The sequence below is a fragment of the Argentina anserina genome, chromosome 3 (genome assembly GCF_933775445.1).
Source record: "Argentina anserina chromosome 3, drPotAnse1.1, whole genome shotgun sequence".
NCBI classification, from domain to species: domain Eukaryota; kingdom Viridiplantae; phylum Streptophyta; class Magnoliopsida; order Rosales; family Rosaceae; genus Argentina; species Argentina anserina.
This window is the reverse complement of record NC_065874.1, coordinates 26644991-26665574: the sequence shown is the minus strand read 5'-3', so window position 1 is coordinate 26665574 and position 20584 is coordinate 26644991. Positions and strand designations below refer to the sequence as shown.

Genomic DNA, 20584 nt, shown 5'->3' with positions numbered 1-20584 from the left:
ACTTTTAATTATATGAACTTCATACACTTCACATTGTAAACCTGCAAAAACAATTTTAGCCTTCAGCCAAAATTGTAGTCTATCCCATAAAATCCTAAGTATGCTCCCGAAATTAGCCTATGTAACATTTTTATCCGGAATCCGCCACTTCACCCAAGCCATGCCGGGTAAATGCTCCAGACATTCCATCACCATTCATGCAATCTGACTTCCACCCATCTTTAGATTTTGCGCAACGAAATCCACTTCAATATGACCCTCGACAACTGTTAACTAAAGCACGACCTTTTCCTGCTCAACATATATATTCCTTAACGTGACATACGGCCATACCTCCTAAACCTAGCTTTATCCGATCATCCGTATGTTTTCATAACAATCTGCTTACTGACCGGCCTCTAAATTCAAATGCCTGAAGTTGAGCAGCATTGAGCCCAATAGTGCGAGTTTCCAAACATAGGACGCGTAAGGCTCTCAAATCTCAATCGGGCACTGGAGAGACGCAGCGTCCGTGGAAATTCACATTCCTCCAACGTTAGCCATTCAAGGTACGTCTAAACAAGAAGAAAGAACGCCGGCCGTCTACACTCTACACTGGTTTGGTCTTAAGGGAGATTTTTCAGCTCAAGGGTCTTCAATCAATTCGAAGGAGACTGAGGGGTCAGCAACACCATGCATGCTGACAGCTTGAGATGTTAACCCCTGCACTCGCCAAATTCTTACTTTATAGGGTGTTGTATAGGTTCTTGCAAAATTTCCGGAAGCTCTCTCTGTTGAATGAACTTTACTTTCCAAAAAAAAAAAATCTCTTCGTCTATGAAACTAAATTTTTTGCGAATCGACCTATTGACATATGAAAGTTTTTTCTAGAAAAGAAAATAGAACCTAAATTTATTCCTTTGAACGTGTATAAATCTAAATTTCGCATTCATATGAAAACATGCATCAACTTCATATGTAAATTAGGAATGATCTCTTTGTATCAAGAATCTCTGTGATGGACAAAATGATCGATGCATAGACAAATAGCAAGATCGCTGTTTTAAGCTCGATCATGTCAACGATCGAATAGTTCGAGAGAGATAATCGAGGATTCAAGCAAGAAATTATATTTTTGACCTTGGAAAGATTGAGAAATGTAGAGGGCCACCCGGCCCCTTCAAGGCCTGAAGGTATGTCTGCCCCTGCCTTCGTGATTTCCTTTTCTCATAGCATGCATGACTTTATAATCGCATTCACGAATGATTCAATTCAATCATATGCATGCCTTCCGAAATAACTTGCATTATTGCTCGTCTAGCGATGTGCACGAAACATTTCTGTGGGGTATCAGTTGCAGCAGCTAAAAACATTACATATATAACTTTCTTTCTGTACTATATATATTACCAGTTACATATATGTCATGCATCATTTTCATGACGTACCAGGATTGACCTCACACCAATCAAGCAGCCTTGGAGTGACATATAATTGATATATCAACTTATCAAGTATCAACTCCAGGTCTCCAGCAGCCACACAACAGCAAGAGAAAAGTTCTCACAAATTAAATCCTAATATAAGACTAGCCACTAGCCAGTACGTCGACAGGATTGTATTCGTACGATGATAACTTTTGAATCACCAAGTTATCACGACAACGATTTTGTATTTGTGCTATTGTGATTAGTTCATGTCTGCGTCGGCAATAGTTGTTCACTCCTGTGCCTCATAATTAAGAATATAAAAGAGTCGAGTGGATATGATTAAGACAGATTATGCGAATATGGGTAGTTTGCTAGCTAGAGCTGATAAGTCTGAATGCCTGATATGCATGCTTGTGCAGAATAATTGACATAACTTGTATTCAGTAGGAGATAAAGCCTATAGATACGTACATGCATGTCTGGAGCCAGTCTGGATATAAACACAAGAATTTTATATAGAGAAAACCAGAGCCATTAACTTTGGGTTAGTATAAAAGTTCCTCTATATATATAAGAAATTTTTACATGTTCTGTAGTGAGAAATGAGAAGCATGCAGCTGGGCAAGACCTCATAGAAGAGGAGGAGTGTAAAGCAACGAAAGGTTCGCTACGCAGGAGAGATGGCGCCGTCGCCCACGACCCTATTGTGGCTGGGGCGCCTGCATCATGTCTCTTGCATAGGAAACCTTGCGTATGCAGTATGCACTACTGCAACCACTAAAACTCCTGTGGCAATCAGATACTTTGATCAAGTAGTACAGGGAATAAGCTCCTTCGGTTTAGTCTTGTAATATCAACTCGATCACACTTATACACAACAAACACATTCGATTTGTATCATACGATTTATATTTATCGGAACTAATTGAATTATTGTGCTTCGTAGGTCTATGGATCGACAATGATTTGGAGCACGATCTATGCCACCAATATGATGTTGTTTTCGACTTGCAAATACTCAAATTGCCCTAGTGCCACCCATTTCTAGTTACGAATTTGTTTGAATACTACCTGTTCTCTTAGTGTTCGCTTCATAGAAAAATGATTGGTCAGTCTTAATTTGATTAGCATGACCATTTAGTGTTGGAATGTCAAGATGATTTCCTAGTAAACTACACAGTTACCACTGATGGATTTTGAAGAGCAGGCAGGGTAAACTGCAGTTGAGGAGAAGTAGGCCAAGACATTGTCAACTGTTTGTTTAATATCTGCAGTGTTCAGGAAATTATTTCTACACAATATGCGGAAATTGATTCAGAGCAGATTTCTTGAATAGTTCAGAAAGTGTTTGGCAAGACACCTTTCAAAACCCAAAATCCTTACTACCTCACAGTTGGCTCTATGCTGGAATCGGGTGCATTGTAAAGAATCATGAAAACGTCTTTCCTTGATAACTCAGTATAGGGATTCAAATCATTCAACAGTCACATAACATAGCCGAACAGACTTAAATCAAGCATCCTACATTGCTTTAGTAACAGATTATCACCCAAAATAGTGGAGTAAAAAAGCGCAACATACTTATAAATGTCACCAGAAGAAATTCATGCTTAATGGATGCTGCAACAACAAACTGAACAAATAAAAGATGGCAAGGAGTCTCCACTGAAACGATCCTCAACGGCTAACCCGTCACAAGGAATTTGTTCAAAACCAACATATATTCGAATCAAATAGTTTTACAAATTCCAACCACCATGGATCATGTAAACATTTAACTTAGCACTCCTAGTTGGTTGTCTCTTGTTCAGGGTACAATCCAGTTACCATGATCCTTCAGCACCAGCAGTCGGATTTTGGAAAGCAGAATATCCCCAGAAAGTCTTCAAAGCATAGGGTTTAGAGATTGTTACACCTTGCTCAGTGATGTTAGCTATCTGCAATTTCAAAATGTAAATTGTTATCTTACAAGGAAGTTGCAAAAGATGTTCACACCACATACTATCTAGTAATAAAAACCACAGAAATTTTTTAAAAAAATCATGTTACTACTTTCCAAATGTCTCATCAGAGTTGTCTCACTAGGAAAAAAACTATAAGAGAAAATATTAGTTCTCTAATATAACCAGAGAAATCATCGTTTCACTTTGGAAGTTCACAATTCCTTGTTTTGTGCCAAAAGTTAAATTTTTATTTTATTTTTTCTTTATCATAATTTGTACCCAAAGTTAGTTTACACAAGATGAACATAATGTTTTATAAAAGGTACACTATCCAGGACCTGGTTTCACATGGAAACATGTGGCAGCATGGTCTGACTGAATCTAACACAAAATAGAAAAGGTGTGCAACTGTGCAAGGCACATAATCCCCTGATAAGACTCTTAAAAGAGGAAAACCATGAAGTCACTTCTGAAACTCAACTTGAACTTGAAGTTTCCTATACTTTACAGAAGATAAGTACAAAGTATGTAGCATCTAGTACCAGCTAAACTAAAGGAGCAATATTCAGTAGTGTCTCAGTTTAGCATCTCGTTAGAGAAAATATGAAAATAAAAACCATGACATCCTTTTGAGCAGCGGGTAAGTGGAGCAAATCAAGATGCATAAATCATCCTCAATTAAAACCTTGGCTCTATAAACTATAACAAACGAAATATCAATAAAAAATTAACTATCCCAATTCCCAAGTAACTCGTGATTTATATCTGTACGAATATATAAAGAAACCTACACCTGTCCATTTTAAAAGCTTAGCTCACCTTCAGGAGGGGGTAACACAATAACTATTTGAATTCCTGTTCTTTGTCTACTCTGGAACTAAAGTCCAATTATGGACTGGAAGAGTAGGGCGTCCTTATTAGTGCAAAGAAACTAATAATTCAAATACTATGTGTGACAAACTATTTTATGACCTTTTCTTTGATCATAAGAAAATATGACATTATGAAATGAAAACTAACAAATATTTGGTAACATACGTCATACGAGAGAGAGAGAGAGAGAGAGAGAGAGAGAGAGAGAGAGAGCACAAGCTTTAAAATTTTCTGTTTATGACGAAAGAAGGAAACATAGATTTCAATCCATTAGGAAAGGATCATAAATGGTGAAGAAGACAAAGATGGCAATTTGAATCACCATATAGCAGTTAAAGAATATAAATAGAAAAGAAAGCATTTAGAAGTTCATAGTCAAATGATCAAACTAGTATTTGATTGACTAATAAAGTAATAAGTGACAGAAGCTTCTAAGGAAAATCCAACTACTTGCACTTCATATTAAGAATATGAATTAAGAAATATTGATTAGTTACAATACCTGAAGCTTGTTCACAGCAGACCTATCACGGTACAGAAGGACACGCATGCACTTCTCCAGCAGCTTCACGCCTTCTTCATAACTCAAGTCAGCACGCCACTCATCACGAAGAATAGGCCTTGCAAGGTGATTCCCAAATCCGGTAGCAACATGGTTGTCCTCAAAATTTACACCTATCATACTAACCTGGATAATGATTACAAATGTCAAGCATATAAATGACCTTTTTTAAGTGTTTTTTTTCCTGAAAAGAATGGATTATCTCTATGATACAAAGAGCCAAAGTTACGGTTAAAAAAGGTACCATTCCAAGGTATGTCGTGCCCTTCTTCACTCCACCAAGGACAAGTGAATTCCACAGTGGGTTGAACTTGTTACGGCGATTGTACATCACACGGGTCAAATAGTTGTGGATCTCTTTAGGTCCCAAAGAGTTCCCATCATCCCACATGTTGTCATATAGACTGAAAGCACACACATTATGAAAAGTTCTTTAACCAACAGTTTCAAATAGTAGAAAGAAGCATAGCATGACAAGAAGCACCATTAAAATAATAAAGGTCGCAACAATGCTTACACGAGCTCATCAAGATATTTTAGCAACTCCTGGAAATCACTTATTTCTCCACTTGCACCAAGAAGAGAATGCTTTCCGATAGGCTTCATGCGTTCCACACTCTTGTATCGCAAGGTAGACCCATATGAGCCTATGATAGAATTGTCATTTTGATATTGTTAAGAACCTCAAGACACACACGAAAACATGCATAATGGCCAAACAGAACACTAGATTCAAAGAAGTTTGATAAGTGTTACCAGTAAAGAGATGGACCTTATATTGATTATTGGAAAAAAGAGAGAGAAAGAATAAAACAAAGAGAGAACAAGAACGAAACTAGGAATGCAACAAAACAATAAGATAGAAAATCCAGTTACATATCTCACCAATAAGCTTATTTTACATTGAATGCACCTAAATTTGTACTATATTCTTGACAACTAGATTGCAAGCTGCAAAAACCAGCTGCGGGTTAATGCAACTTCAACAAATAAAGCTCTGTCAGGACCCTAGTTATGTCCACAAAAGAGCGGTGAAGAAGTATCTCATGCGAAACAACTTGGAAAAACCCTCTGTGCTCCTTGAATTGCTCCCCAATTTCTGAGATCTTTTACAGCAGAGTAAGAAAATAAAATTTTGTTTCTGGAGTTTAATATATCTCAAAATGTCAAAAGAATAAGATTGTGTTGGCATAAAAAGCTCATACACTAGACCGACTGCAATGTTTGGGTTTTATCAAGGCTCAAGTCTGAATAATTTCTCCATATACTCCAAAATTCTATAACAATTCCACAACAAGCAATGAACAAAGAAAGCAAAAAAAGACTCCCACCATTCAACAAACCCTAGGGTGAAAAAAAAACATCCACAACATTTACATCGATGCTTAGTTTCTCAAAATCGACAACAACTCAAGTCAATCAATGAACCACAACACCATACAGAAACAAACACCAGACTCCTCAAAATAACATCATGGGGATTAAAAGCTCACCTCCCATATCAGCAGCCATCAAAATCCCATCTTTGTACTTGAGAGCCACTACAGACGTACCAGTGACATATGGGTACCTTCAAAAACAACATAAAAATCAAAACTTTGATCCAAACCCATCAAATGTCGTACCAAAAAAGCTCAATCCCCAAACCCCAGGTGCCCCAAAAACCTATAAAAACCATGAACACCACGATGAGTGAGAGTAAAGACCATACAGGGTTCTCTGGGAGCCTTCTGGGTTGCAAAGTGTGCTGGGATTGGCTTGGTGCGACTCCATTAACTGCGCAGAGAGCAATTTATACACAGCTATGAAATTTTACAGCGATTGAAATTACCGGAATCGGAGGGTAAAATCGGGAAGCGGAAATCAGAGAGATGATGGGTACTTACGTTAATTTCTGTCTGAGAGTTTGAAGCGGACAGAAGATAGTTTACGATCTGGAGATACTGAGGTACATAGAGACCAATGTTTTGTGTTTGAGACTACTACCCTTTTGCTCAAGAAACTATGACCCGGATCGGAGTTGTTGGGTTTGGAGAGTCCGAGTGGGGATTCTGGACTTGGAGATTGGCCCAACTCTAGTGAGCCCATATGCTGAAATAATTCTTTTTTTCTGGTCCCCATGAAAATAATTTTTGTGTAGAGAGAAAAATATTGTTCTCTTGCAAGAAGACCAGATGTTATTTGATTATGTCGTTTTATCAACAAATCCTTGGAGAGAAAGAAAAAGAAGAGGTAAAAAATTCATCTTTTCAGGAAGTCTAAAGCAAAGAGGATCTCATTATATTTGAAATGCTAATTACATATTAAAATTGAAACTTATAATTATAACATTAGTTCTTTCATTCTTTGCCGTATCAAAAATGGAGAGAAGCAACACAACAACATGCACTAAAAAAAGCTTCTTATTGAATAAGTAATGGAGAGTAGCTAATATGAAGGTATTAAGCTGATTCGATCCTATTGTCGTTTAGTTTTGGCGTAGTCAATTGCTCAATGCAATGTCTTACTTGTAACAATACATCACATATGTCTTATCCACCAACTTTCTTTGTTGCACTTGCACCCATGCGCCAACCTGTTTTTGGTAGATTTAGAGCTCCAAAGTCTCCGGTATATAACAACATCCATCATTCTATATGTGATGAAAATACTAGATCTTCAGTGTTACACACACAATTCTCTTCAATATTTCACATATATGTTGTGCATCTAGTTTTGTTTGTTGCACCGATGGTAAACAATTTCTGAATGAAATTTGAGCGTAAGGGTCTAATAGCAAGGCGCATCATTGTATATGTGATATATACGTACACAAATCTTACTTTGAACTGATTAGTGTGCACGACTAGAAAAGCATGAAGCTCGTATATGTTAGACCATATATTAGTGAGATTTTGCATGTTCTCCCACATCAGCTTATAGATTTAAATCATAGCATATCATCTAAAAATATCAGATTGTATGATCTCTATTTGAACCAGTTCAGTGATGATCTTCAAAACTTGTATGATCTCTGTATGAATCAGTTCAGTAATGATAAAAACAAAACGGAGGGAACCTGTCAGACTTGTATGATCTCTATTTGAATCAGTTCTGTAATGATCTTCAAAAACTTGGATAATCTCTGTAATTTTGTATGACTCAGTTTCAGTAATGATACAGAAAAAAAAAAAGAGGAAACCTGTCAGACAGCCAAGCGACCACCCCAGACTTGGGTGAACCAAGATGAGAACGATCATCTACAGCCATAGCAACCCGAAGATCACCCAGCCCGTTAATCACGCTCTGATCGCATGGCTCTCATTCATCCACCAGGTTTAGATTCCAGTCTCCTTAGAAGTCAAGGATACAGAGGTACGATACTATAGAACAGATCCTGTTCAAGTAAGGTCGTGAACAATTTGCACATGCTGCATTAGTTAAATTGCCGAGAACTTCACCTGTTTCCAGTGTGGGAGCTTTTCTTCACTAATGTCCCAGCCCCTTGGGAGTTGGGACTACTTGCACAGTTGCACTCATTGCCATGAGCTTTATTGCACCCCACTTTTGTTCTTTCCAGCCGATACATTCATACCTCTCACCGATTCATGAAATAAAATGCCATAGTCTATATTATCTTTGTGCTGAAACTGAAGAGGGTATACACAGCTGTGTACAAGTTCTTGCTCAGAAAACTGGAGAATTGTTTTTTGGCCAAATGGAGTAAAGGATTTAGAAACTGTTAGTAGAGGTACTTATCTCACTAAGATTCTGTATGCCTTGTTTCAATTTTTTGTAAACAAAATTTTCCAGTTAATGAGAAGACATATTGTCATGTATTGTTAGTTTTGTATAACTTGGATAAATCTTCACACCAGAATTAAGGATATGAGTAACAAAAACCCTACTGAAAGATAAAAGGGCCATTTATGATTTATCTCTTTCCTCTGTATTCATCAAACGTGAGATATGCAGGCTTCATTTATTTATTTATTTGGTGCTGCAAGCTTACAAACTTACTAATCAACCTGAATAAGTGTCGCACAACCAAGAACACTAAACACTACAAAAGTTATGTATATGACCGAAAATATAGTTTTACCTCAGCCTAAATTTGAGCCTATATATGGCTCCTATGTTTGTAAAAATACCTCTTTTTCAGCCTGTATTTGGTATTAATTTTGTTATTTGACTTGCACATATTTAGATAGACTGTATCATAGTTTACATTGTCTGCATAACCTTGAGGGTAATATATGCACTGATTTACTTTAATAGGTACAAGTTCACTATTCATTGTAATGAGGTCGAATGACTTGTCATCGTGCGGAATGGAAATTTTGAAGTAATGAAAGAATCACTAATGAAATCTATGAACTCTCTTTGTTACGGTGAGAAAAATATGTATGATGACGAGAGCTTAAGTTCCTTGAATACCAGATCCATAAACATGCCCCGTCCTAGTTTGTTATGTTTCAAAATACTTCTTGTGTTCCTCTTTAATGGGGCGTCAACACAGGAACACTCCCAATCACAGCCAAGCCATATCCCTTTAGACCACTGCATTTGGCAGCAGGTACTTCTTGTTTAGTTGTTCACACTCGAAATGATTCACATACACCTCATTACCATTACTGAACTATCTCTCACAATCTCTGCAGGTTCACATTCAGAATGTTTCACATACGCCTCATCTAACCATGAATAGTCCCAAAGTCCAGGAAAACGACCAAAAGTAGTATATACTGTGTTGTTTCATTCCCCTCGATAAATAGGACTGTCCTGACCAACAGATTGAGGAACCATCAACCATTTGAATGCTGAGCGTAAGTCACACTCCGGCCTCAGAAGGAAATTTTAGGCGTTTGCTAGGCGCCTAGGCACTGTACCGCATGCATCACTAGAACACAATATCACACTCAATTCAGTACTAGCTAGTAATGTTTATGTGCAACTTTGCACACAGATCAGCAAAAAAAAAAAAAAAAACACACTGAAGAGACTCTGACTAGGACATCTTGTCCAATTCCTATGCTTATCTGTTGATGTTCATTGTAAAACAGACACTGTTAATTGTCTAGCAGAAGTTCAACACACTTACAAAGTACTGTACTAATTACAAAGGTAAATGCTACATACCTTCACAACAGCAACACGTTATGTTCCGTCTAGCTTTGAATGGTAGGAATAAGCCTGAAATAGACCCCATTCTGTAGGCAAACACTATACAGCAGTTCTTTTCAGTTGAATTATATGGCTTGTATTGCTTACTATATTCATACACCGATTAATCTTATATATAACCTAACTAATATAAATTACTCCTGTGATTCACGCCAATACTCCCCTTTAAGTTGGTGCATACATATCAACCATGCCCAACTTGCTGAGTGAATCATAAAAAGCCTTTTAAACACTTCTTTTCTGAACATATCGACAAATTGCTATTTTGTGGGAACAAAAGGAAAACTAATGATCTTCGCGTCTAGTTTCTCTTTTATAAAGTGACGATCAACCTCCACATGTTGTGTACGATCATGTTGCATAGGATTATGTGAAATATCAATAGCTGCTTTGTTGTCACAGTACAGCTGCATAACACATTTAGGCTTAATACTCAAATCTTGTAGCAAATTTATAAACCATAACAATTTGCACACTCCCTGAGTCATACCTTTGTATTATGCTTCAGCACTAGATCGAGCTACCACCTTTTGTTTCTTACTCTTTCATGTAACAAGATTACCCCAAACAAAGGTAAAGTACCCTAATGTGGATCTTCGATCTGTAATATTTCCAGCCCAGTCTGCATCTGTGAAGCCACAATTTTCAATTATATAATTGTGATTAGAGAAAATTACTTTTCTCTCTTGAGTTGACTTCAAGTACTTCAAAATCCTTACAACAGCATCCATGTGGTCCTCACTGAGATTATGCATGAACTGACTCACTACACTTGCTGCATACGCAACATCTGGTCTATTATGTGATAGATAAATTAGGCGTCCAACTAGCCTCTGATAACGAGGTTTTTCAGTAGGGACTTGATTTGGATACTCTGCTAACCGATGGTTTTGCTCAATATGAGTATTAATGGGAGTGCAGTCCAACATACATGTCTTTGTCAGTACATCAAGGATGTACTTCCTCTGACACAAATAGATGCCATTACTTCTCCGGGCTACTTCAATGCCTAAGAAGTACTTGAGTGTACCTATGTCCTTCATCTCAAACTCTGTGGCAAGCTTTTCTGTAATCTATCCACCTCATCAGTATCATTCCCAGTAACTACCATATCATCAACATATATAATTAGGGCTGTTACCTTTCCTTGTTGATGTTTGAGAAATAACGTGTGGTCTGAATTACTCTGTCTGTAGCCAATTTTCCTCATGAATTGTGAGAATCTTCCAAACCAAGCACGAGGTGACTGTTTAAGACCATACAAAAACTTTCTCAATATGCATACAAAGTTACTTGGAGAAGCGGTCACATATCCAGGCGGAAGATCCATGTATATTTCCTCTGTTAGTTATCCATGAAGGAATGCATTCTTAACATCAAACTGCCTAAGTGGTCAGTTTAAGTTAGCAGCAAAAGAAAGCAATACCCGGATAATGTTTATCTTTGCAACATGTGCAAATGTCTCATCATAGTCTATGCCATATGTCTGGGTGAACCCCTTCGCTACTAGGCATGCTTTATACCGGCTCACTGACCCATCTGGATTATGTTTCACTGTAAACACCCAACGACATCCTACAACCTTCTTGCCATGTGGTGGAGACACAAGCTCCCAAGTATTATTCTTTTGTAATGCTTCCATTTCTTCCTCCATTGCTTTCCTCCATTTTGGATTTCTCAATGCATCATGCACTTTGTTAGGTACTGATACAGTAGATATTTGATTCACAAATGACTCATATGACTTAGATAATCTTTTGGTAGATATGAAATTTGCCACAAGATACTTAGCTTTAGCCTGAAGGGTAGGTTCAAATTTTTTTGTTGGTTGACCCTGAGTAGACATATTTGACAAGACATATTGTCTACTATTAGCCCCAATAGAATGACTAACCTCAGATGAGTGATCTTCTGTACCAGAAAAGCATTGGTCAGGTGTATAAACAACTGTACAGGAGACATGAGGGGCAGTTGTGTTGTCAGCTTATGGTACTTGTATCTCTGGAGTGACGACATCCGGTGTTGCTTGTGTAGCTGACACATTGGTAATCTCAACGGAACTTGTCACCATATCGACTGGCTCACTTGTCTCCCCCTCTCCATGATACAGTTCTTCAAAATATGAATTCTCCCCCTGAAGAGCAGTATCAGAAGAGGTAAAATAACTCATGTCCTAAAAAAAAGTAATATCCATAGTGACATAGTACTTCCGGGTAGGGGGATGATAGCACCGGTACCATTTCTGATGTCCTCCGTACCCAACAAACACACATTTAACTGCCCAGACATCCAACTTAGACTATTGATGTTGTGGAAGATGAACAAAAGCAACACAACCGAAAACACGGGCATGAAGACTGTGAAAATAAGGTAATGAGACACGAGATGCAAGCACCTCATATGGAACTTTTCCCTGAATGACACGAGATGGAAGACGATTAATGAGGTGGGCGGAAATAATGACAGCATCACCCCAAATGTATTTAGGCATATGGGCACTAAAAAGAATACACCGAGCCATATCAAGTAAATGACAATTTTTTCTTTCAGAAATCCCATTTTGCTCAGGTGTGTAAGGACACGTTGTTTGATGAACAATTTCGTGTGTGTTAAAGAACTCTTGAAAGACATGATTCACATATTCCCCCCCCCCCCCATTATCAGAACGAAGAACTCAAATGGTGGCATTATATTGTGTTTGGACAGAGGTATGGAAGGCACGAAAGCTGAAAAAACCTCATCTTTATTTTTTAAGAAGAACAATCCATGAAAGACGTGTGCAATCATCAATAAATGACACAAAATACTGTATTCCTGACACAGTAAACTCTTTAAAGGGTCCCCCAACATCAGAATGAATTAATTCAAAAGGAATAATACTTTTAGTAGAAGTACTAGGGGAATAAGTAGATCGATGACTCTTACCCAAAACACATGTCTTACAACATAAAAAAGACTCGTCCACACTAATAAATAAAGTATGCATGAATTTTTTCTATAACACTAAAAGATGGATGCCCTAAGCGACGATATCATAACCAAACTTCACTTTGCTTGTCAGAAGTGGAGAGTAAAACAGTCCGAGACTGACCCCCTGTTTTTTCCCTGGCGTATGTCAGATCCAGATGAAACAACTGGCCCCTCAGATATCCCTGACCAATTACCCTTCCAGTGAGAAGATCCTGAAATATCACATACATACGAAAAAATGTCACATAACACTTAGCGCCAGTGTTCAATTGGGGAACATATATCAAATGATGAGATAAAACATGTACATATAGCACATTGTGAGGCTCTATGGTGGGAGTAATACGAACGGACCATGTCCCTAACACGGAGAATGCCTCACTATTAGCATTAATAACATAGGGTACGGGTGGAGGTGAGAATACGGTAAAATAAGATTTGTCATAAGTCATATGATCAGATGCACCAGAATCAATAATCCATGTATCAAAACTAACAAAGTTAGAAATATTGAAAGCCATACCAATTTGACCACGATCAGCGATGGAGGCTGTAAGTGCTTCTCCTGCGGTATGATGATCATGCCCAACCACACCATATATATCTGGTTCCGGAACTAATTGAATAACTGCTTTTGCCGGGGGATGATAATTAGGCCTCTTAGGCCTAAGGTGTGGATACAATTTCCAACAGGTCACACGAGCATGATTAGTATCATGGCAATAAGAGCAAGGAGGGCGGAGCTGATTCCCGAAGCTTGGTGGTGGTCCTTGTCGATGAAGTGGAGCTAAAGTTGCTCGCGGAAGGAGTGGTGCCGGAGATCTAGCATGAACAGTAAGACTAGAAATGACAGTCGGTACTTGAAGAATACTATTTTGCTGAGACTCATCCTTTCGGATATAGGTGAAAGCGGTGAGTAGGCTAGGGGGTTCGGTCAGTCGGAGGAATTCGCCTTTCGCACTGGTATGCTTTGCATCAAGACCTTTCAGGAAATGGTGAACTCGTTCAAACTCCTTCTCTTTTTGGTACTAAACAATATCCTCTTGATTTTTGATCATGCAAGGACGTTTCACATCAATCTCAGCCCAAATATTCTTCAATTTGGTGAAATAGTGCGCCACCGGTTGCCCATCCTAGTGTATTGTCAAAGTTGTGCACATTAACTCATGAACCTGTATGAAATCAGAGTCATTAGTATGTAAGCCGACCAATGTCTCCCATATTGCTTGCGCAGTGGCACATGCCTCCACCCATATCAACTATCTCGTCACTCATAGCTTTTCACAAGACAAACATGACAAGACTTTCGCCGTCGTCCCATTTATTGTAAGCAACAATATCCTCAGGACTAGGAACCTCAGTGACGCCGGTGACATGCCCCATCTTGTGCATGCCTCGAAGATGAGCAACCATAAGTCGTTTCCATTTACAGAAATTGGTCCCGTTGAGTTTGACGCCCCCAAATGAACCACTGTCAGAACCCTTGACAGATACTTCGAATGTCGGAACATCAGAGATTTGAGAACCCTCCGCTTCGTTTCCAGAACCCATTGAAAAAGAAATAATGTAAAAAATCAGGGATTAGGCAGCAAAAAAGCACAAAAAACGGAGAAGAACCTGTCTCCGGTGCACTTGCATTGTTGGTGAATATGCACTGACAGGAAAAGGCTGCTGAATCTGACCGGGTCGGATCGGTCAAAATGTCTGGACCGGGTCGGGCGGTGCGGAGAGAGGCCGACTCAAGACGAAAAAACGGTCAACATGTACTCTAATGTTCGCATCTCTGATCTGCCTTCAATTAGTTGTGTCTTCTAGTTTTAGAGGAGTGGATGTGACCTGATGTGCACCAAGTTATAGCCCTTCCCTGGTCGTAGACGGAGTAAGATGCCTGCTTTTAGTTAAGTACCACATTGAAGAAACTGGAGAATATCCAACAGACAAACAAATAAATAGAGAGCTAGGGGCATCGTATTAAGCATCTTTGCGCTTGGGGCAATGACGCAGCTAATGAGGTTCTAACCGAGGCGCGTCTATTGCTGGTTGAAAACTATTTCCAAACCCCCTCCTGGGCCTGGGTTCAGCCTTGTGCCCTCGAGAATTTCTGGAAGGGTTCCCTTCGGGGTAAAGCCCTACAATTCTAGTTCTAATTTTTCTCCACACAAGCAAGAAAGCTCATACGTGCAGTTTCATACTTCCATTGTAGACGGTGTGAAAATTCTACATGGACTGTCAATGGTGTATTAATTCAACAGAGTTCTTTCAGTTTTTTAGCTTAGAATAAGAGTTTGCTCCTAGTCAGTTTGACATGCTTATTGATTTTGCTCGATCGACAAACTAGACTAAACTGATGATAAAGGACATGCTTATTGATTTTGCTGAATTGTCTTATCAAGTTTGATCTCACAGGGATGCTTCGAAATACTGCTGTGCGCCTACATCAAAATTGAGCAAGAGATGTTTTAACTGAGGGCTGTGGCATGGAGCACCTTCAGCATCAATTTCTCTAAGCAACTTGAGGTGCCATATTTTCAACACAGGGCGATCTGTTCTTTCACCTTTTATGGAAGCATATTTTGTGAGCATCGCTTCAATTAGCATTCGGCCTATCATTGGAAAGATTGCACCCCTATGGGGTGCCTCTCAAATATTAGCTTCCAAATTTTTGAATCACTTTGAAACTATTAGAATATTATTGGCTTCTGTGCAAAGTTGTACACTTTGAAATCCAGTTCAAACCTGTTGTAGTTGAGTAGTTCTGATTTCTGTTTCATTTTAACGAAATATTCATGAAGCTGGATGGTAGTTTGTTCAAAAAACGAAAGAAAGAGGGAAGGATTGGAATAGTTAGATTTATGTTCTGAGCAAGTTGGAACTGGTGCATTTACCACAATGATATAGATATGTCCGTGGACTCCATGCATATAATACAAGCTCAAGCTCCACTTAATTGATTCTTTTTTCTTTTTGAATTGCACTTGGTTGATTCATGAGGACTTCATCGAATTCAGTTGCCTACAGTTGACGGTGAAGGACTGTCAGAAACATCTGATGTTGTAAAACTGATTCACACAAGAAAATATCTGCAGTGGTGACCTGTAGATTGGTATGCGACCTGAGACATTGTTCCGAACTGAGATCATATACAGAATAATACAGTAGTTGTGTTAGCGATGATGTGAGTCTGAGTCTAGATCCCAATCGGAGTGTGTGAGACTTAAACTTGAACTTAGTTTTATGCCTCAACCAGAAATATAGATATGGATAGATGCCACGCACCTTTAAAAAGAAGAGATAGCTGACTCCCACATTGTTATTGTGGAAGAAGCACGGAGGGAATAGAAGTATAAAAAGCAAAGCACGAGAACGGAATAAGCATACCTTTCTCGGCCTTTTGGCTAAGATCAAGTGTAGTATCTGTTCTTATCAGTTTAATATCTGATATGTGGACCAATGGTCCACACGATATTAAATTAATTTTTTAAAGGGGTGAGTCCACCACAGTAGCTTGCTATTGGGGCTCACACGTGTCATCCTTGTGTTGCACTATTGCAAGGTTTGGCGCACCCTACCAATCTCAGTGTAACTTTTCTTACATGTGGCATCAATTCCATTGTCTATTATGTTTTCTGGTCATATGTACCACCGAAAATGTCGTCTTCTGCTGAAGCGTATCAGAAAGGATGAAAGTTGTTCAGTAAGTCTAAATATAGTTCAGCACATATCAGCAAAAGGAATATACTCATCGATAAGACCACTTCACAAAAACCTGTAGATAAAGCCCCAACTACATTCCTTCTACACTGATGCAGCTACTGTAAATTCTTAGGAGCACAGTTCCTAACTAACGAGTCACTAAGAAGCTTCAGATTTATCTCATGTTCCCATTTATCGGATAAATCAGAATCCTCATTGAGGTACATTCTCATCTATGAGTACCTCATAACATAATCCAAATATGTATTACCAACCTTGTCTTTATGAAAACCTCTACTGATCAGGTGTATTCAAATGAGCAGCATATTAAAACCATATTGGCCAAATGTGCAATTCTGTTTTCATGGTCAAAAACATTCCTATAATTCTTTGCTGACACCAAAAGTGCTTACTCCTATAAATTTGCAGACCAAAAATTTTATGCTACTGGTTAAGACTGATCTGGGTATTGAACAGCTAATATAGACCACCGAGAATGATGACAAACATTTGATGTCATCAAGTATAGAGTAGTTGCTGATGGCAAGAAAGATAGATATATATTACCTTGGCTTGTTTTCTACTTCCTTCCTATCAAACCTGGACATTCGAGTAACATCAAATGATAGACTAACATCAGTCTCAGTGCCAATGAAGTCTTTATAGTCTGTCTAGCAATTACTTTTTGGACCATCAGAGTTCTTTTAGATTGTGTTCAATTGGACAAAGGCAGTACTGAGTAACAAGACCTTGATTTGCTGACATCACTAGGGTTCGACCTTCCAGGTCTGCTCAGGTAGCCAGTTTGCTTTACTTAGTAATGAGTAATTGTCAAAAAATGTACATACATAACATGTTATTTGCTAAACTGAATTATGATCACACAAATGGTTCTACCTGATCATCAATTTGATTCACATGCACTTGGACATTATAACATCCAAGCCTATCAGCTGAGAGAAACTGTTTCCTGTCATATAGCTTCATGTATATATCTTGAAAGACTTATCATGCAGGTCTTGTAAGAACTAAACTATATTGCCTTCATTTGTTGAGACGAAGCCTTGGAGAATACTTAGAATGAGAAGAACATAATTAGGATACCGTTCAAAACTGCTTAAGCGATTGCAATAATAGTGGTTTCAAGTAATGATCTGGTATGTATTGCTGGAAATGCTTCTGATTTGATAAACATAATGGCTTTATGATGGTCATTGTCTAAATAAATTGAAAAGAATTAAAAAAAAAAAATCATTGTCCTTCGGATATTTGGCTATTTGCACTAGAACAAGAGCAATTAAGGAAGTAGCATGTCAGTGGCTACAAAGTATTCTGTTTAAGTCCCCTATATTCTCATATTAGTGTGCAGCCTCAAAGGCTGTATCAACATATTCAAGCATGCTACTGCGCAGTTAGTGTTCCTTAAAGAACATGCAGTTTCTTGGCATTATTCTGAAGGGTAAATAGTTGTGGTCTATTTTGGAAGCAGCTCTAAGTTCTTTCTTTTTCAGTTGCTAAATATTTTGTCTAAAATTATATCTGGTATCTAACATTACCCATGAATTATACTTGAAGTTTTACTAGTCTCAGGATGCTTTCTGCTGTGCCCTCTATGGCTTTCTCTCAGACTAGATTTGGTATCTTTTTTGGACATTACTCATGAATCATACTCAGACGTTTTACTAGTCTCAGGAAGCTTTCTGCTGTGCCCTCTTGGCACTCTCTCAACCACTCGTAGACAATATTAGATGAAGCGGAAGTCTTCAATTAGTGGATTATTTGTGGAAAATAGCTATTGGATCAAGGATGGAGGTTCTGAATGCTGAAAAAACCCGGCATGTAAGCCGAATGAAGAATTTAAAGTTTTAAACTCATAGCAACAAATAATAAATTCATCCCACATAGACGCGAGAGAAGACAATATCTTACATCAGAAATATAAAATAACGCAGCTTCTCCTTCTTACACTCACGGAGCCATGCGTTGAGCACATAGCGAACTATTCTTTCGCCTTTTACTAAAGAATACCGTGTGCGCGGCGCTTTAAGTGGCATACGCCTATTTTTGGAAGGGTGTACCTCTGTGGGTGCCCCTCAAATCTCTAGTCCTTAAATTTTATGCGCATCTAAAAGCTGTTATTATTTTTTCTATTCGGACAAATTCTACAATGCAGAGGGGATACTACCAAGCCTATTCTTTTGCTTGTTTCCAGAAGGATTGGATGTGTAAATTTTCTCTTGTTCGTAACCAGTATTAGCTTTTTACACATTCCTGTGTTGGAGAGAGTTTAGGGTTTATAATTAAGCAGGACTAGATTCAAGAGATAGGCATTTATAATGGACTAATCATAGCTTATCCCCCGCTTCTTTGATGCATCAACATTGGGGACTTGGGGGTGTGGCACTGGAGCATTGGGAGGTGCTGGTGGTGGAACTTTGCATCATAGAGTCCCTTCATACACCCCAACAAATAACAGGAGAAAACTACTTGGATGCGGCTTCCTTTGAAATTTCCGAAAAGTTAGTGGCCTGATTTCTAAATCACAAAGTCACAAACATCTTAAGAAGTAAATTTATTCAAAAAAAAGTAGGTGGCTAGAGAAGTATGAAATCGATGAACATCTTGGCAATAGTTTTCTTGTCCTCGATAGCAGCTTAGCATGATAGCATCCACCATTGTAGCCGATCAAACCAATGTTTTTGGTGTGGCAAGCTCCAGATATTTCAAATGCATTGACAATTGCGTGGACAGATGCAATGTGCATCACCCTCGATGAGTATCATCCTAATTTCGAAGGGAACATAGGGGTTATTACAACACGCAATATTTTCAGGTCTTTTGCAAGGCTCCAAAGAACATATGAGTTGCGGGATCAAAAGAATCGAGTCAACTCAATGAATCTTGAGTTCACTTTATTTACTAAGAACGTACAACGTAACATTCCAGAAACTCATCATCTTAGCACCTGAAAATAGTCTTAACATGGACGGAATTCACATATGGTTCGACCAAGATCTTAGTAGTTGACTCTTGTATTGCAGTGGGTGACAATTGTTACTGCGAGAAATGCGCTCAAAGCATACAATATCTGATTGTGCGGAATGCCACACTAACGCTTTGGCACTAGCAAATCTAGATGATGTAATGTACCGATAGAAAATTCACTGACCAGTCGACTTCATCGTGATAGCAAACTAACGTTCACCCCCTCTATTGTCGGCACCATTCTTATTAGCTCCTCATCTGCCAGTTATCACCTCCTCCTCTGCCACTGATGGGCAATTTTTTCTCTCCTTCCCTTATAACATCAGATGATTCGTGTGACAATAATAAAGTGACGATGATTATTCAAAAGGTTTCTTTGTGGAACTACATGTGTAATTGTGATAATAAATTGAGTAAATTTCTTTTATGGTATCTGAGCTATGACCAATCGGATACTTTAATACCTAATGTTTCAAAGAGAACAGTTTGTTACCTGAAGTTAAGTTTTATAGGACACTTTGGTACTTATATTGACTAATAGAAGGGTAAAACAAACATTTAAGTATTGTATTTATAAAAATATAATAAAAACATGATTTTTATATGTTCATTATCCTCAAATCTTAATAGTTTTATACGTTTAAATTAATATTTTTGGGTCATGTTGATAACATACGTCTGTTTTATATTTATGAAATTCAATCGTCTCACAAAACTACTCCTGAAGCTATATTTCATTAATTAAAACCATTCTCATGGGTCTTTAAATCACAAATTCTATATTTCCTAAACAAAAATTCAAATTTTCACCTTCAATTAAAGGTTAAAATTAATTCATGTTTATTTTCTCGAAAACGATACAAAAATGATGAATACCAACATGATACAAATTAGTCTTGAACCCATGAAATTCTATTTGTATTTTTTATTTTGATAAGTAATATGTAAATGTCAATTTTACCCTCTATAACTAACAAAGAAGTCAA

The 20584-nt window shown here is 38.1% G+C and overlaps 1 protein-coding gene and 4 non-coding genes across 5 annotated transcripts; 3 read left to right on the top strand and 2 right to left on the bottom strand.

The window, feature by feature from the left end:
• Window positions 1-2969: 2969 nt before the first annotated feature.
• On the bottom strand, window positions 2970-6759 carry LOC126786710 (proteasome subunit beta type-4). The gene is made up of 7 exons (XM_050512621.1): window positions 6674-6759; window positions 6499-6563; window positions 6281-6357; window positions 5305-5434; window positions 5032-5191; window positions 4728-4913; window positions 2970-3346 (listed from the first exon to the last, which is right to left on the bottom strand). The coding sequence occupies exons 2-7, from the start codon at window positions 6558-6560 to the stop codon at window positions 3233-3235; spliced, it is 729 nt and encodes a 242-aa protein (XP_050368578.1). The 5' UTR covers window positions 6561-6563; window positions 6674-6759; the 3' UTR covers window positions 2970-3232.
• Window positions 6760-7965: 1206 nt separating this feature from the next.
• LOC126789664 (small nucleolar RNA U3) lies at window positions 7966-8181 on the bottom strand. The gene has a single exon (XR_007671580.1). It is a non-coding gene; the product is annotated as a small nucleolar RNA U3 (small nucleolar RNA).
• A 6716-nt stretch (window positions 8182-14897) lies between these two features.
• LOC126789668 (U4 spliceosomal RNA) lies at window positions 14898-15049 on the top strand. The gene has a single exon (XR_007671584.1). It is a non-coding gene; the product is annotated as a U4 spliceosomal RNA (small nuclear RNA).
• A 1245-nt stretch (window positions 15050-16294) lies between these two features.
• LOC126789631 (U2 spliceosomal RNA) lies at window positions 16295-16489 on the top strand. The gene has a single exon (XR_007671547.1). It is a non-coding gene; the product is annotated as a U2 spliceosomal RNA (small nuclear RNA).
• A 2098-nt stretch (window positions 16490-18587) lies between these two features.
• LOC126789671 (U5 spliceosomal RNA) lies at window positions 18588-18704 on the top strand. Its single transcript, XR_007671587.1, has one exon. It is a non-coding gene; the product is annotated as a U5 spliceosomal RNA (small nuclear RNA).
• Window positions 18705-20584: the final 1880 nt, after the last annotated feature.

Excerpts from the sequence above, each read along its gene's own strand:
- LOC126786710 (XM_050512621.1), bottom strand. The coding sequence starts at position 6,560 with ATGGAGTCGCACCAAGCCAATCCCAGCACACTTTGCAACCCAGAAGGC. Across the intron at positions 5,435-6,280 it reads GATGGCTGCTGATATGGGAG|GCTCATATGGGTCTACCTTG; the intron begins GTGAGCTTTTAA and ends ATTCTATCATAG. Across the intron at positions 3,347-4,727 it reads CTGCTGTGAACAAGCTTCAG|ATAGCTAACATCACTGAGCA; the intron begins GTATTGTAACTA and ends TTGAAATTGCAG.